We start from the raw sequence: 18,213 nt of genomic DNA, 5'->3' as shown, positions 1-18,213 counted from the left end.
GGCTGAAGAAATGTTTAAAAGCACAGGTGACTGGTAGTGTAGTAGTACACACGCCTGAGTTGTGTGCGGGCAGTGCGGAATCGATTCCCGCTCATTGATGGTGTCTGTGTGTACCCTGCGACTGGCTGGCGACCAGTTCGGTGTGTAGTCTGCCTTCGCCCGTTGATGGCTGGGATAGGCTCCAGCACCTCCCCTAGACCCCTGTATAGGATAAGCGAGATATATATATATATATATATATATATATATATATATATATATATATATATATATATATATATATATATATATATATATATATATATATATATATATATATATATATATATATATATATATATATATATATATATATATATATATATATATATATATATATATATATATATATATATATATATATATATATATATATACATATATATTTATTTATTTTTTCATTTATTGTTCATTGTTAAATTGACAAAGAAAATGTTATGGAATTGTTAAATTGAATATTATGTCAAAAAAATTTGTTCTATTCGAGCCACCTTGGCGTCGTGGCAGAAGTCCTCTTGCAACACCGCGCCGCCCAGCACCGCAATGTTCCGTGGTCCCCGCCCCTCACCACGCACACAATGAATGGGTTTGACGACGGCCCTGCTCAATGCGATGTGAAAAGAACAAAAAAAAAGTGTTTCACCACGCCAAATTCCAACCGAGCCACTCGCCAAAGGCTGTTCCCATTCTCTTTTCTGCTGATCTGTCTGTCTACTTCTTCCTCTTCCTTTAATGAGCATGGATAGGGCGTTCTTCTGCAACAGTGATAAATACATCTTGTGGAGATGCGGTTCACTTATCATCTGAACCAGTGACAAGCATCTCGGTGTTTACTTCATAGCAGGCTGCTACTTTAGCACTTCCTAATATGGGCATGCTGGCCACTCAGGTGCCGTCGTCGGTCCCGGCAGCGCGGCACTTTCATACTGGGCGAGTGCAGTGAAAAGGGCTTTAAGCAGCAAAAGCCACCTGTTTTTATTCATCTCAGGTAGCTGCCATTTTGTTACTTGCTGTCAACTGAAAATGGCATCACAGTAACAACCAATCACGGCTCACCTTTTTTTTTTTTTTTAAGATGAGCTGTGATTGGTTGTTACCTGAGCCCTGAGCATTTAGACGAGCGAGGGCACATACAACATACTATTGTAAAGAAAAATCTGGGGTTGACTTCCTTCTTTAAAGGAGACTCCGTGGCAACACAGTGATTCTCTTGGAGCCAACCAGCACAGACTCCAGTCACCATCGGGTCGCCAACTCGTCTCCAGGCCTGCCAGACGTTCAAAAACCATTGAGAGATGCTGGAACTACTTGCTTTTCTCTTTCTTGTTCTTCTTATAATTCACCTTCGCCAGGTGAGCAAAGTGGAACAAGTGATTTTATTGATGATTGTGGAAAAAGGCTGCGATTTCATAAGCAGTTTCTTCTCACTCCTTTTCCATTAAAAACACAATCAAAAAGCATAATGTTCACAAATGTTACAAGCAAAGACAATGACATCTGATTTCATATACATATTTGATATAAACACTTTAAAAAAAACTTACAATCACTAAGACACAATGGTTCTTCTGGCTGATAAAAGTGGCTTCGTGTCTTCAATTCAATATATCACATTTCATTAAAAAAAAAAATCATTTACACTTTTACACAGTCAGTTCATTCAGTTTCTTTTTTTTTTAAACTTCAAATATCGCTGCTTTTCTCACCAGCACACTTGTGTTTCTCAACATGCTGTTTAGTGGAGAATCTTGTAGCACACACACTGAACGGTCTCTTCCCAGTGTGTGTTCTTGAGTGCTTTATTAAAGCTGATGTATCAGAGAAACTTCTTCCACAATCTAAGCAGGAAAAACGTTTTTTCTCCACTGTGTGTTCTTGTGTAAAATGTGACTTTTGAGAGACGTTTTTGTCACAATCTAAGTAGGAAAAGTTTTTTTTCTCCACTTTGTCCTCTTGTGTGCTGAGTTAAAGTTGTTATTTATTTTGAGAATCTTTTGCCACAAATTGAGCAAAAAGGTTTTTCACCACTGTGTGTTCTTGTGTGTTGTGTTAAATGTGACTTTTGAGAGAAGCTTTTGTCACGGTCTAAGCAGGAAAATGTTTTTTCTCCACTGTGTGTTATTGTGTGTTGTGCTAAATTTGACTTTACAGAGAAGCCTTTGCCATAAACTGAGCAGGAAAAAGGTTTTTCTCCAGCGTGTGTTCTTGTGTACTTCATTAAATCAGATTTATGAGAGGTGCTTTTCCCACAAACTGAGCAGGAAAATGGTTTTTCTCCACTGTGTGTTCTTGTGTGTTTTGCTAAACTTGACTTTACAGAGAAACTTTTGCCACAAACTAAGCAGGAAAAGGGGTTTTCCCCACTGTGTATTCTTGTGTGCTTTATTAGAGACGCTTTTGCCACAAACTGAGCAGGAAACATGTTTTTCTCCACTATGTGTTCTTGTGTGTCCTTTTAAATGTGACTTTTGAGAGAAGCTTTGGCCACAAACTGAGCAGGAAAACGTTTTTTCTCCACTGTGTGTTATCGTGTGTACGTTTAAAGACCACTTTGAATTTAATGTTTTTCCACATTGAGAACATTCCCAACATTTGTTGTCAGTTTTACATGCCCTATCACCTTTCGCTTGTTCATCATCATCTACATCAGGAGAGTGTGATGTGTCATCACTCTGTGCTTGTGATGGTCCCCAGTGTTCTGCATCACCTTCTGTTGTCATGTATTGACTTGAGCTGCTGCTTGGAGGCTCCGCCCCTCTGTCCTCCTCACCCTTGTCTTCATTTTCACTCTTTAAAGGGACAAAGGTCAGTGGTGATTTGATCTCCTCCTCCTTTTTAATGTGAAAGGGCTTTTCCTCCTCCTCCTCCTTTTTAATGTGTTGCCCAGGGCGAAAATATTTTTCACTGACGTCTGCAGGACACAAATAGAAAAACCCAGGCTTGAATTAACTTTTTTCTTTGATGGGCAATTTTTCCAATCAATGACTTCATTTGAGGAGCACATTATGAATTTGAAGGAGCAATTTTTCCTAGTTAATCCCAGGGACCTGAAGCAAGGGTTTTATTAACCAATTAAAGCCCGAAGCCCCTCATGAGACATCTCTCTAAAGGCCTAGATAGACCAAGCCAACATTGGCTAACAGTGACAGACGCTCACCCCGTGGCGTCGGGCAAACTGTCGGCACGTCATGCTGGAAAAATACTAGGGGTGTAACGGTACGCTAAATCACATTTCGGTTCGTTTTTTTGTAAACTTCGGTTCGGTAGATTTTCGGCACAAAAAAAACAAACTGTTTTTATTTTTTTAATTTTTTTTTTAAATATGTATTTTTGAAAAGATGACAAGTAAATGGTACATTTTTTAGAAAAAATCAGTAATAGCGAACCATTTGGGTGATATTCTAAGAAATTACACCAGAATAAAAAATACACTAACAATATAGATCTCTTAATTTTGTAAATTAAGACAATGAAATCTTTAAACACTCAGCAGCAATAGCCTATGACACACTTAATTCAAGTTAAACACAAGTTGTCATTACAGTAGCTGTATACACTTTTTGTGATTAAAAAAAATGCATACAATAACAGTTACAATTGTTGCTAACTATATTAAAATTCTTTTTATAATGAAAAAATACAGTAACTTTAAAACGTTTTTATGAAATTGTATAAACTTTTTAGGCATTGAAATCTTGTGTTGTTCAACAGCATATTGCAACGAATTGGGTTATCTGTGTTGTGGTCGGATTTGTGTGTTGCTGAGTTGTGATGTTTCCGAGGTTCATGAATGCACCGTACGGCAAGCGAGTGGGGCAGGGGGGAAAGAAGAGCGCGAGCAGTTGTACTTGGATTAATAAAAACGTGATTATTAAACTACGTCAGACGGCGTGTTCTTGGAAGATGCTACAATATGATAAATCTCGCCGTTTAAGTTTGACGTTTTTGCTCCCTCGTCTAAGAAACATTCACAGTCGGATGATGCCGTGCATGTTAGACGTGCTACAGTATCTGCAACAGAGCCGCCAATCTCATGTAGCAATGTCGGCACCCAACTTTGCGACTCCTCCACGTACCTTTTCCCATCGGCGATTTTAACAGGAAAGCCAGAATGTTCCAAAACAGAAGACCGCAGTGTACGCAGGGACCTTTGAGCTCTAGCTCTTTTCTGGCTATCTCTTTTGTGCCGCCACTCTCGTCTCCCGCACGCAACAGTCAGCGTCCGTGCGTAAGGTTGCGCTAATAAGTCGACCGAACCGAACGCAAGTGGACTGAACCGAACATGCCATACCGAAACGTATTAATACACACGAGTGTACCGTTACAGCCCTAAAAAAATACACCACAACGACAGACAGACCATTAAAGTACCTTCTGCGCGTGCATGCGATATAATACCCTTCCATACCATCGGCGGCGGTAGTCATTATTTGTCGTTGTTAGAAAAATTCAACCGGAAAGCTATTGGCCGGGGCGGATTATAAAAACGTAAATAAGGCATGCAGCTATATTCTTTGCTCACGAACTCCCATGCGAAGTAAACCGTCACGTTCTTGACATGGTATTTTGAAATCCCAGCTGTCTTTGGGCAGTAGGCAGGGGACACCCTGAATTGGTTGCCAGCCAATCGCAGGGCACATAGACACAAACATCCGCACTCACAATCACACATAGGGGCAATTTAGAGAGTCCAATCAACTTACCATGCATGTTTTTGGAATGTGGGAGGAAACCGGAGTACCTGGAGAAAACCCACGCAGGCACGGGGAGAACATGCAAACTCCACACAGGGAGGCCGGAGCCGGGATCGAACCCACGACCTCTGAACTGTGAGGCGGACGTGCTAACCAGTCGACCACCGTGCTGCCAAATATGTCATCTTTCAAACCGCTTATCCTGTACAGGGTCGCGGGGAGTTGCTGGAGCCTATCCCAGCTGACAATGGGCGAAAGGCAGACTACACCCCGAACTGGTCGCCAGCCAGTCGCAAGGGACACACACAGACATTGAGCGGGAACCGATCCCACGCTGCCCGCACACAACTCAGGCGTGTGTTCGCACCAGCCATAAAATGCAAAATAAAGAAGAAAAAACACAAGTCGCACTGGAGTATAAGTCGCATTTTTGGAGGAAATTTATTTGATAAAATCCAACACCAAGAACAGACATGTCATTTAAAATTAAAATGATGAACAATTTAAAATAAAAATAGAATAGAGGCAACAACAGGCTGAATGGTATGCTTACGTTACATTACAAACCCCGCCCCGCACATCCCCTGGAAGCCAAGTTGTCTCTGTCGCGTAACGCTAATGAATGTGTCCATATAAATCAAAATAATAAAATCGTGCGTTTAGTACACATAATTTCCACCGAGCTACGATGGTGACATTCAGCTAGCATTCACACATGTAGAATTCCAAGAAGGTTACGGTAATGTTGTGGAGAGTTAGGACTGTATGTGAATTTGTGGGGATTCACCGGAGCGCCTCATCCAAACAGTCACTCGAATCAAATAGTGTGACCGGACACAGTGACAGGGAACAACGTGGCTTTAATAGCACTCCAATCCATCCCACAGAGCTCAACAACTCGCTCAATCCCGGGGTGTACACGACGACGAAAACGGCGCGCATCTGCCGCTAATGGCTAACAGACTCGAAACGTCTTTCGTTAGGACCCCTTAGATGTCCAACAATATGCCCAACATAAATCAACGTAAAAAAAGGACCCATTAGCTGCCCGAAAACATGCCTGGTGTAAAACACACAAATTCAACAGTAAACTAATGCCTGTATAAACAAAGCACTGAGTAATTTACAACAGGTAAAATAACTTTAAACTCACCAAAACGGTCGTAGATCAATTGAATAAGTATTTTATTTATCGCCGACCATGTAGAATGTTTCCAAGTCTCCAAAGGTATTTATGTATTCGGTCGTAATTATATCTTTGTTCGTCTCCTCCCTCTCTGTGTGACCACAGCCAGGCACGGCGTCTTAAAGGAAGAGTACACTATTTTGTATAGATAAATTGATAGACAGTCAAATTGTCTTTTAATACTATTTTAATTACTTATTTAACTAAATATGAGATTTAACTGTTTAAATTATTCATGCATTTTAATAGCTTTAAGGATTTCTTTATATTTCTTTATGTGGGTTACAATAACATGTGAAATGATATAAAGGTAATAATGTGTTGATTTCACATAATTTCACAAGTCGCTCCAGAGTATAAGTCGCACCCCAAACAAAACTATGACAAAAAAAAACGTGACTTATAGTTCAGAAAATACGGTACTTAAATTGTCATCCCTCGCTCTTGCACTTGAAAAGGCCTAGATAGACCAAACTGATGTCGTAGTTCGTGAAGCGTCGTAGCGTCCTAATGCGCCGTCTGATTGGTGTTGTGACCAATAGTGTAGTGTCGTGACTCCTCTCTAAGCATCTGGGGGGCGTTTATGCATGTTGAATAGGTGTCGTGAGTCGTGACATTTGGTCACCTGATTGGCTGTTAGCTAGCAAATTAACACTCTGAGCACCAACAGGAAGTGACAAATGCGGATAAACAGTGAGTACTTGGCTAAGTACATGAGCGAGGGCTGACAATTTAAGTATTTCACAATACTGTGTCAAGAACGCGAGGGTTTACTTCGAGTGGGTGTTCATCGTGAGCGAAGAATATAGCTGTATACATTGTTTAGGTTTTCATAATCCATCCCCCGGCCAATAGCCTGCCAGTTGGATTTTTCTACCAATAAGAAATAGTGACTACCGCTGCCGCTGGTATGGAAGGGTATTCATCTCACGAATGCGCAGAAGGTACTTTAATGATCAGCGTCGCTGTCTGTGGTTGCGATGTATTTTTTTAGCCTGACGTGCCGACAGCCGGCCGGACACCACAGGGGGTAAGCGTCAAACGGCAGACGACACATTCTGAATTGTATTTAGTGATTATACTGCTGTCTACCAACGATCTAATCATATTTTAATGACAGTTATGCATTGTAAAGGGGGTTCTAGAGTGCTCAAGAAAAGTTTTCAATGTTTGCACCCTGACCTTTAAGGCTGAAAGGAATCCCACGCCTGCACACGCCACAACTGACGCTGCGTCATCAGTAGGTAAATGACTCAGTGGGAAACGCTTTGAGTAGAGAAGCGCGATACAAGAAACAGCCCATTTACCATTCCCCCCCCCACTGTCTGTTATTCTTTGGCACACATTTTATAAACTGATTTCATTTGGCATGAACAATTGATCAAAAGACCTGCATGTAGAAGCAATGAATAAAAATAAAAGGCGCATTTTCCCCTAACAACTTTATCTGACATCATTATCATACACCAGTAAAGAGATGACAATGAAAAACAATTACATGTGACGTGCATATTTTTAACGATAGAAAGTCGTTCTTTACCGAGCAAATGAGAGTAAGAAGTGTACAAACCTGCTCCGTCTATCACAACACGAGGCTGCTTGCAAACTTCAGCCGGCAGTTGAAGATGTAGCTCGTTCTCTTCTTTTATTCCACAGAGTTCCTCCTCGTACTTTGATGTCGTCGTTTCACACATGTGCACACAACCATCCCACCAAATTCGCACTTCTTGGTCGCTGTTTGCCGATGAGTCGTGTGCTTCTCTTTGTTATCAGCTAGCGGGCTAAGCTAAGCTAAAATAAGATACCAAGGCGGAGAAGCGTCAACGCCCTGTTGCCACTCAGCATCCATTGCAGCCTGGTCATCCTGGAAGGGGGATCTCCCCTATTTGTGGCCTCTTCTCAAGGTTTCTCAATTTTTCTCAATTGTGTTTGGAGTTTTTTCTTGACCTCCTGGGGGTTAAGATGAGGGGATGTCCTCGTGGTCTTTTTAAAGCCCCGTGACTTTTTATATTGAATAAATTTGACCTCACTAAACTTTTTGAATGTGTCTTTTCGAACAGTCAATTGTACACAGAGTTGAGTACAAACAGAATTCAGTTATTGTAATCATTAATCATGGCAAATGATGTTGAACCTATAAGGTAAAGTATCAAAGACAAGAACAGACTATCTTAAACTAATGATTGTGTCCATCTCATCTTTCATATTCAGTTATTTCATTAATGCGCAGCATAATGTAGGAAGTAGCGGTTCAGTCTTGTGTCAGTGATAATTACATTATAAGACACATAAGACAAGCGCCGCAGTGCAAAATGCATCTAGCAGACGGTTGACTCATACATTCCGATTTTATATGCAATGGTTTTTATCTTTTATGTAGCAGCCACTATTGATTGATTGTCTTTATTTCGTACATTAATAAAATAATGTCATGTCTCAAATTAAAATTGAAATACAAATACACATTTTTCTATAGGTCAAAAAAAGAAGAAAAAAATTCAAATATGGCAGGGCAAATCAGACTATACTTGCTCAAAAGGAGGTATGAGGAGGTTAGTTTATACTTATAAACTAATATCTAGTCCTACCCCCTACATAAGATCCTAATTTTCCTCTGATATTCTGTACAGTATTGAAAATATACATAAATAGAAAGAAATAAACTATGATTACTACAATTATACAATACTTTCTAAATATGTAGATATTGAACAACTATAACATGAATATTACAAACAGCTACTGGTCATAACATTCTGATACAGGTATATAAATATTATAGGACATTTTATATAAATATTATTACGAGTTTCTTCTTATAATGCAACATCATGACATGACAAGTGGAAATATTGAGTATTATAAGTAGAAACAGTACAATGTGCACACGTCGATGTTGCAAAGGCTTTTCTAAATTTCTATACTATAGTTAAAAATAGCATACATAAACGTGATTATGTTGGATTGTTTTGTATTGTATATGGTTATATACAATACAAAACAATACAACATAATCACGTTACTGTCACGCTTATACGCTGCCTGATCTTCTCATAAGGGTGGGGGGGGGGGGGGGCTGTTGCCAATAGTAAGCGGCATTAATGCGCGTTTTAGTTGTTGTGAAAATGTAATCTTTTTTATTTTCATCACTTTATTTTCAAATCTTTATTACCATCACTTCATGTTGAAAATGTAAACGCTTTATTTGCAAAATTTAAAAGCTTTTATTTGCCAATCTTTACGACCACAAATCTTTACCACCACTACCACTTCCTTTCTGAGAATACCCTTTCCGGTCTGACAATACCCCTGTCTGAGATTACCCCTCCTCCGGCCAGATCCCCTTGCAAAAATCAGTGAATGATGTGATGTAGGGTGGACTCATCGTTAAAATGTATTTGAAAGTTCATGCTCATATTTTCCTTTGAAGTGGAATAAAATAATGGATGATATTTGCTTATTTGGTTTAATCATTGAATATTTAATTGAATATAATGTAAACTAGAAACATATGTTCAATTTCCTTAACTTTTCCAGGATGACTGGACAAGCCCTGATTTCACAATCACTGTCCAGTGAGAAATGATCACGTAAAAACCAGAAGATAAATAGCCTTTGACTAACAAAATGTATTAATGCATTTAAACTAAAAAAATGATCATATAGAACACACACATCCCTAAAACAACATTTATCAAGAAAACAATTTAGAAGAACAAACATATATGAAAAGAGAAACAATATAAAATGAACTCTGGTTACTCTGATTAGCTTCAACAAACCTCCAACGTCAACATAAACAGCCTATTTCATTGATTAAAAAAACAAAGACTCAGTTTGATTTTTTTTGTATTGAATGCAGAATTGTATGGACACTTCCCCACCTTCCTATCAAAAGTCAAAGTTTCTTCACAGTCCATGTGATCAATCAAGAAGTTACTTTTTTTTAAAAATATATAAATTAGTTGTTGTTTTGTCTATGTTACAGGATGCCGCCCATATTGATTGGATGCAAGATTCCAGTTCCTTTTAGAGATGTTTATTCGTCAGCAAAACACACCGTAGAATTAAAAGTTTAGACATACAACATAAAACAACATATTACATTTATGACAAAGATAGCTTTGCTTAGTGTCAAAGCTAATCATGATCGACAATGCAAAATAGTACTGACCACCTGCTTTCAACCAACAGCAGTCTTCTCCCAGAGATAATCATTAATGTCAAAAATGTGATGCTTCAACGAACTTGTTATATCAATTTGGTATATTTTCTCGGTTTTGGGAAAACAACGAGGAAAAAGTAAGCAACACGCATGGTGAATGCCGCTAAGTCTCTGCGTAAAGCGGACGGAGATTCTGTAAGATGCAACTTCCGGTATGACATTTTCAAAATAAAGGCATCATATTTCAAAATACAGATGGCTGCCATTACAAATGTCATGCGATCTACCAATATTACCTTTGCGATCGACGGGTAGATCGTGAACAACGTATTGAGCACCTCTGCTTTAGCTGTTAAATATTAACATTTTCATGTTCATGTTCATGTCGTCTGATTATTGCGGTTGCCACCAGCACACTTGTGTCTCTTGACAGAAACCTTCCATGAGAAGCGTTGGCCACAAACTGAGCAGGCAAAAGGTTTCTCACCAGTGTGGGTTCTGGTGTGACCTATTAAGTTTCCCTTCAAAGAGAATCTTTGGCCACAAACTGAACAGGCAAAAGGTTTCTCACCAGTGTGGGTTCTGGTATGACCTATCAAGCTTCCCTTCTGAGAAAATGTTTGGCCACAAACTGAACAGGCAAAAGGTTTCTCACCAGTGTGGGTTCTGGTGTGACCTATTAAGTGTCCCTTCTGAGAGAATCTTTGGCCACAAACTGAGCAGACAAAAGGTTTCTCATTAGTGTGTGTTCTTCTGTGATAAGTTAAGCTTCCCTTCTGAGAGAATCTTTGGCCACAAACTGAGCAGACAAAAGGTTTCTCATTAGTGTGTGTTCTGGTGTGACTTACTAAGCTTCCCTTCAGAGAGAATCTTTGGCCACAAACTGAACAGGCAAAAGGTTTCTCATCAGTGTGGGTTTTTCTGTGATAAGTTAAGCTTCCCTTCTGAGAGAACCTTTGACCACAAACTGAGCAGGCAAAAGGTTTCTCACCGGTGTGTGTTCTGGTGTGACTTATTAAGTGTTCCTTCTGAGAGAATCTTTGGCTACAAACTGAGCATGCAAAAGGTTTCTCACCAGTGTGGGTTCTGGTGTGACTTATTAAGTTTTCCTTCCGAGAGAATCTTTGGCCACAAACTGAACAGCCAAAAGGTTTCTCACCAGTGTGTGTTCTGGTGTGACCTATTAAGCTTCCCTTCTGAGAAAATGTTTGGCCACAAACTGAACAGGCAAAAGGTTTCTCACCAGTGTGTGTTCTGGTGTGACCTCTTAAGATTTCCTTCCGAGAGAATCTTTTGCCACAAACTGAGCAGGAAAAAGGTTTCTCTTCAGAGTGTATTCTCATGTGTGCTAAACGTCTCTTGAAAGCGTAAGTTTTCCCACACTTAGAACATTTCGAGCATTTGTTGTCATTGTTCCATGGCATATCACCTCCACATTCTTCTTCATCATCATCATCACCATCACCATTTGATGACATCTCATCACTATCAGATAGTGGAGGACGGAGGCCGTCTCCTTGTGATCCTCCCCAGTAGTCCCCATCACCACATGAACTGCTGCTTGGAGACTCGGCCCCTCTGTCCACCTCACTTTGACCTTCATCTTTACTCTTCAAAGATACATGAGTCGATGGCAACTTGCAGATATCCTGGTCCTCCTCGTCTTTGATGTAGGGGGGATCTTCTCCCTCCTCTTTTATGCAGGGGCACACTTGTTCATCCTCCTGTTTAACATAAGGGGACAGCTGCTGCTCTTCCTCTTTAAATTGGGGGATCTCTTCGTCCTCCTCTTCCTCTTTAATGTGAGGAGGAACATATTCACTGATGTCTGCAAGACACCAAAAGACATGGCATTATAGTTCATATTTATAATGAAGGTTATTATGAGAGCCAGATAAGTTAAGATTACTACTTACTGTTCAGCATTTGCAAATTCACTTCCTGATGCATTTTTGTGACGTTGCACCTTTTTGAGCGGTGACAAAAGCGGCACATGAGCCCCTTGAAGAAATGATTAGCACGACTGCATCTATGAGCATTTGTTAACCTAACCAACAGGTGCACACGTCGATGTAACATTTGTTAACACTAACCTCACTAACATTTAAGCACTGCAAAAGCAAAAGTTAACATGAAAGCTTCAAAGAATACGGCACCCAATCATCCATTTTCTGAACCGTTAAGGCACAAACGCCTTCTAAATAATACATGAACATCAAAGCCTTATTTTGAAGCCCTTGCAGGCAGGGCTGCCCTCACGCACTCATAAGCCCCGGAGCTAACCAGCAAATATTTATTGATTTAAATGTCACTAGTAGACAATGTGCACAGAGGTGTATAGAGCCATTCGTGTGACATCTACTGTAATGCAGTATTGAGCAGGTTATGTTAATTTTCATGGCCAGATATGCAGCTGGTTAACCTCGATGCTTGGACACAGAATTAGCCAGTTCAGATTTTAATTAAGAACAGTTTTTTTAAAATAATGAGATCAATGTCTGCATGTTTGTATAAGCATCATGTATGTCAATGTATGTACATACTTATTCGCGATACGTTTTTACATCACATGCCATATTCTTGACCTATTTGACTGCATTTCATGTCATCCATTGTTGATATTGACAATACATTTGCACCGTTACGGTCAAGCAAATATGTTCATTTAATTGATAATGACTCAACGTAATGTTGCTTGTGGGTGTGTACATGCGGGTGCGTCTACTCTTCTCTAATCCGCTCCCAGCTAGTTGAATGTCTCGTGAAATTGTGACCAAATAATTCTCACCCTACTTATTTTTGAGGTATTAGGAATGCATCGCAACCTGTCGCTGTGGTATAACTCTCTGGACGCCGGTCAGCGAGGTGCTCAGCCAGATTGGACGAGTTCCCACCTCGAGCCACGGTAGTTTGAAAACAAGCCTTATGTACTGTCATGTCGGTCGGCTTGCCATGGCTGTTGGCGAACAAAAAAGCTCCACTCCGCGCGTCATACTTTTCGATGAGGAGCGCAGGTGCAGCCAGCGCTTCAATGCTTTGAGGCCATCTTCACATGCGGGAGGCGTGCCACTTTAAGGCATTTCACACACGTTGGTAGACTGGTGGCTATGCGCGTATGTATACTTGCCTTTTAGACAGTGTTGGTGAGCTACGTGTGCTTTTTATTTTTTAAATACCGGTACTAAAAAAAAAAAAAAAAATGCTAACAAGCCTTTGTCGAAATTGATATGTATTGAATTGTTGTTGGTTCTTTTTTGTCCTTTTCTTTTTTAACTATTGAACCTAGGCGGAAAAAACATTGAATTTAGGTAATTTTATTTTAGCAAAATAGTATTTAAAAAGTAATACCTAAACTAGAGAAATGTACATCAAAGTGAGATGTGAATTCACTTGGACAGAACGTTGACAGAAAAACGCTAATTTTATCACTGCTCTCCATTGTAGATCATTCGCCCAACCTGCCTGCATGAGTGCGTAAACAAACACGCTGGGATCAGTGAGGGGACGTCCGGAGCTCTCTAATGAGAACTTTCTCGATGTCGGAATTGGTTGAAAATTGTCACAGTCTATCATACAAGTGTGTGATTTGTTTGTGGATCCCCCAATAATTGACTGATAAATGAACAAATAGCAGAACAATGTGGAATTGCCTTCGGCATTAAGCTAGGCCGCCTAGAGCGGACTTCTTCATGAATTGATGCAGCAGCAAAGTGACTGAAAGTTCCATAAGTGGCAGAATAATATGAAACTATTAAGGCTTCTGATAGGCCCTCTCTTGGCAGACACTACCATTTCGGCCACGGCTCTACATAGAATCGCCTGCGGGTTGGTCAACTCGAATTTAAAGTCATTGACAGAAAAATCAAGAGCGCTCGCCCTTCACCACACAAGTACAAATCCCTTTTTGCACCATATTTCACAAGATATTTAGCACACAACTCACATGTGTCCACACGGTACCACTACAATTAAAGCTGCAAGTGTGCCATGTATTGATGGGGAAAAAAAAAAAAAAGGTGAGAAATTTACTTTTCTGGTGGCATATATCCATCCATCCATCAATTGTTACATCAATAGAATTTAAATTAACAAAATGTCTTGAATGTTTGGGCTAAAATAGCCCCTAAATACACAAAGTATTTGCATTGTAAACTTTGAATTCATCCATCCATACCGCTTCTCCTCACAAGTGTAGCGGAGAGTGTTGGAGCCTATCCAATCTGTCTTCGGGCAGTAGGCGGGGGACACCCCGAATTGGTTGCCAGCCAATCAGAGGGGCCACAGAGACAAACAAACATCTGCACTCACAATCACAGCTAGGGGCAATTTAGAGTGTCCAATTATGGTGGCATATATCCATCCATCCATTATCTCCCGCTTATCTGAAGTCGGGTCGCGGAGGCAGCAGCTTCAGGAGGGAAGCCCAGACTTGCCTCTCCCCAGCAACATCTTCCAGCTCTTCCGGAGGGATCCCAAGGCGTTCCCAGGCAAGCCGGGAGACATAGTCTCTCCAGCGTGTTCTGGGTTGTCCTCGGGGTCCCCTGCCGGTGGGACATGCCCGGAACACCTCACCAGGGAGGCGTCCAGGAGGCATCCTAATCAGATGCCACGAGCCACCTCAACTGGCTCCTCTCAACGCGGAGGAGCCGCGGCTCGACTCTGAGTCCCTCCCGGATGGCCGAACTTCTCACCCTATCTCTAAGGGAGAGCCCGGACACTCTGCAAAGGAAACCGATTTCGGCTGCTCGTATCCGACATCTTGTTCTTTCAGTCATGACCCACAGCTCATGACCATAGGTGAGAGTAGGAACGTAGATTGACCGGTAAATTCAGAGCTTCGCCTTTCGGCTGAACTCCTTCTTCACCACGACAGACCGATACAGGGTCCGCATCACAGCAGACGCTGCACCGATCCGCCTGTCGATCTCCCGTTCCATCCTCCGCCGGCTTCAGCCTCACTCGTGAACAAGACCCCAAGATATTTGAACTCCTCCACTTGGGGCAGAATCCCATCCCCGACCTGGAGAGGGCACGCCACCCTTTTCCGACTGAGGACCATGGTCTCATATTTGGAGGTGCTGATTTTCATTCCGACCGCTTCACACTTGGCTGTGAACCGCTCCAGCGAGAGTTTGAGATCGCGGCTTGAAGAAGCCAACAGTACCACGTCATCTGCAAAAAGCAGGCAAAATACTGAGGCCACCTAACCGGACCTCCTCCACATCTCGGCTGTGCCTAGAAATTCTGTCCATAAAAGTGATGAACAGAATCGTGACTTGGCGGAGTCCAACCCTCACTGGAAACAAATCCGACTTACTGCCGGAAATGCGGACCAAACTCTGACATCGGTGGTACAGCCCTTATCAGGGGGCTCAGCACCCCGTACTACCGAAGCACCCCCCACAGAACTCCCAGAGGGACATGGTCGAACGCCAAGTCTAACTCCAAGTCCACAAAACACATGTAGACTGGTTGGGCGAACTCCCATACACCCTCGAGAACCATGCTGAGGTCCATATGGTGGCATATATTCATTCATTCATTCATTATCCATACCGCTTATCCTCAAAAGGGTCGCGGGCATGCTGGAGCCTATCCCAGCTGTCTTTGGGCAGTAGGCGGGGGACACCCTGAACTGGTTGCCAGCCAATCGCAGGGCACACAGAGACAAACATCCGCACTCACAATCACACCTAGGGGCAATTTAGACAGTCCAATCAACTTACCATGCATGTTTTTGGAATGTGGGAGGAAACTGGAGTACCCGGAGGAAACCCACACAGGCACGGGGAGAACATGCAAACTCCACACAGGGAGGCCGGAGCCGGGATCGAGCCCACGACCTCTGAACTGTGAGGCGGACGTGCTAACCAGTCGACCACCGTGCCGCTGGTGGCATGTAATTTTGCCTAAATTAAGTGATATTGATATCGTCTTCATTTTATTGCTTTTCGTCTTTAGTTTTTTTGCAGCGCATAACGTCCAGACAACGGTCACTGGCCCAATTAAACCTTTTGCAATTGGTACTTTTCATATTATTTTGACATTTTTGGAGTATTACTTTGACTATTTAAAAAAAATAAAAAAGATTTATTACTGCCCTTGGTGCAAAACATGTACAGATATGAGATCAAGTCACACATGACTGGCCTTCTAATGTTAATAATGTCATATTCATACACTGCTCGGATAAAAGTCTCACCATTAAAAGTTAACAGAAGTGACAAAATGGCTGCCTCCACAGATGTTTAAAAATGAGTGATTTTTGCTGCTTAACTCAAACGCAATATTAATCAGAATGCCATGTGTGCCGGAGCTTAGAGGACTGTATGTGAGAATTTCACCTTTGGGGTTTGGCGGATGCCTTAACTACTTGCCTAACTAACCAAAATAAATTAAATTCAACTGAGGTGTAGAGAAAGCTAGAGGGAACCAAATCAACAGTTAGAATTTATTGCACTTAAACAATTACAGTTACTGGCCTAGGGAAACCTGAAACATAATCAAAGTAAATGCTCCCATCATCCTCCCACTCCTAAGCAGGCCAGTGTGCACAAAAACGATATCTTTTAGTGGTTTATTGGTATGACTTCAGAGGTAGAAATATGCCAACACAACAAACAAAATAAATCTAAGGACCCTAACTCTGTCTCCAAAATAAAACAAATCAAAGACAAGCTCTTAACCTAACTCCTACTAATAAACATGAGAAAACTCACCTGTCACGTCACGCCCCCAATCCAAGATGGCTGCCAGCATAGTCTTTGTTTGTCTTCTTGTCAGTGTGCCCTGAATTCACGTCTGTTTTATAGAGTTTCTTATTTGTTTCAAACTAAAAGGTTGGCGAAGGAAGGCTTACTCTCACATCTTTTCCATAAGGAGCATTGATGGTTGTTTGATGGACTTTTATGGACTTCAAAACCTACATGCTATCTCATCTGCTACAGCCAGTGCCTCTGCTGGCCTTAGCCTGGCTAGCCACCTGTCACAGCCTAGATCACTACTAGCTTCAGCCAGGTCATCTAACCACTACAGCCTGGGCCTTTGCTTGCTTTAGCCTGCTAGCTTTAGCCTGGCCCTCCACCTGCAACAGCCCTGGCCTCTGCTAGCCTCACAGCCCAGTTTTGAATTTACTACAGCCTGGTCTTCTGCTAGCTTTAGCCGGCCTTCCACCCGCTTGCTACTTCTTGGACCTGTGCTAGCCTCACCCTGGCCCTCTGCTAGCTTCAGCCTGGACACATGCTAGCTTCAGCCTGCCTGGCCTTCCACCTGCTACAGCCTGGCCCTCTGCTAGCTTCAGCCTGGCCTTCTGATAGTTTCAGCCTGGCCTTCTGATAGTTTCAGCCTGGCCTTCCATCTGCTTCATCCTGGACCTCTGCCAACTTCAGCCTGGTCCTCTACCGGCTTCAGCCTGGACCTCTGCCGGCTTCAGCCTGGACCTGTGCTAGCCTCAGCCTGGACCTTCGCTAGCTTCAGCCTGGACCTTTGCTAGCTTCAGCCTGGACCTGTGCTAGCCTCAGCCTGGACCTCTGCTTGCTTCAGCCTGGCCTTCCGCCTGCTACAGCCTGGCCCTCTGTTAGCTTCAGCCTGGCCTTCTAGCTGATACAGCCTGGACCTCTGCCAGCTTCATCCTCGACCTCTGCCGGCTGCAGCCTGGACCTCTGCCGGCTTCAGCCTGGACCTCTGCCGGCTTCAGCCTGGACCTCTGCCGGCTTCAGCCTGGACCTCTGCCGGCTTCAGCCTGGACCTCTGCCGGCTTCAGCCTGGACCTCTGCCGGCTTCTGCCTGGACCTCTGCCGGCTTCAGCCTGGACCTCTGCGGGCTTCAGCCTGGACCTCTGCGGGCTTCAGCCTGGACCTCTGCCGGCTTCAGCCTGGACCTCTGCTAGCTTCAGCCTAGCCTTCCACCTGCTACAGCCTAGCCTTCTGATACCTTCAGCCTGGCCTTCCATCTGCTTCATCCTGGACCTCCGCCGGCTTCAGCCTGGACCTCTGCCGGCTTCAGCCTGGACCTCTGCCGGCTTCAGCCTGGACCTCTGCTAGCTTCAGCCTGGCCTTCTATCTGCTACAGCCTGGACCTCTGACTGCTTCATTCTGGACCTCTGACAGCGTCAGCCTGGACCTCTGCCA

General features: G+C 42.6%; 1 protein-coding gene across 1 annotated transcript in view; it reads right to left on the bottom strand.

Moving 5' to 3' along the window:
* Nucleotides 1–9,973: 9,973 nt before the first annotated feature.
* The window catches only part of LOC147136016 (uncharacterized), a 37,235-nt gene continuing 28,995 nt past the window's right edge, over nucleotides 9,974–18,213 (bottom strand). The window contains exon 3 of the mRNA XM_086052587.1: nucleotides 9,974–11,912. Coding sequence (XP_085908713.1) covers nucleotides 10,465–11,912 — 1,448 coding nt within the window. The 3' untranslated portion in view covers nucleotides 9,974–10,464. The remainder of the gene's footprint in view (nucleotides 11,913–18,213) is intronic.

Source organism: Filicampus tigris, chromosome 14 (assembly GCF_054856515.1).
Source record: "Filicampus tigris isolate MCC_2025a chromosome 14, RoL_Ftig_1.0, whole genome shotgun sequence".
Taxonomy (NCBI): domain Eukaryota; kingdom Metazoa; phylum Chordata; class Actinopteri; order Syngnathiformes; family Syngnathidae; genus Filicampus; species Filicampus tigris.
Note: the sequence above shows the minus strand (reverse complement) of the source record. Positions and strands in the feature narration are given on the sequence as shown.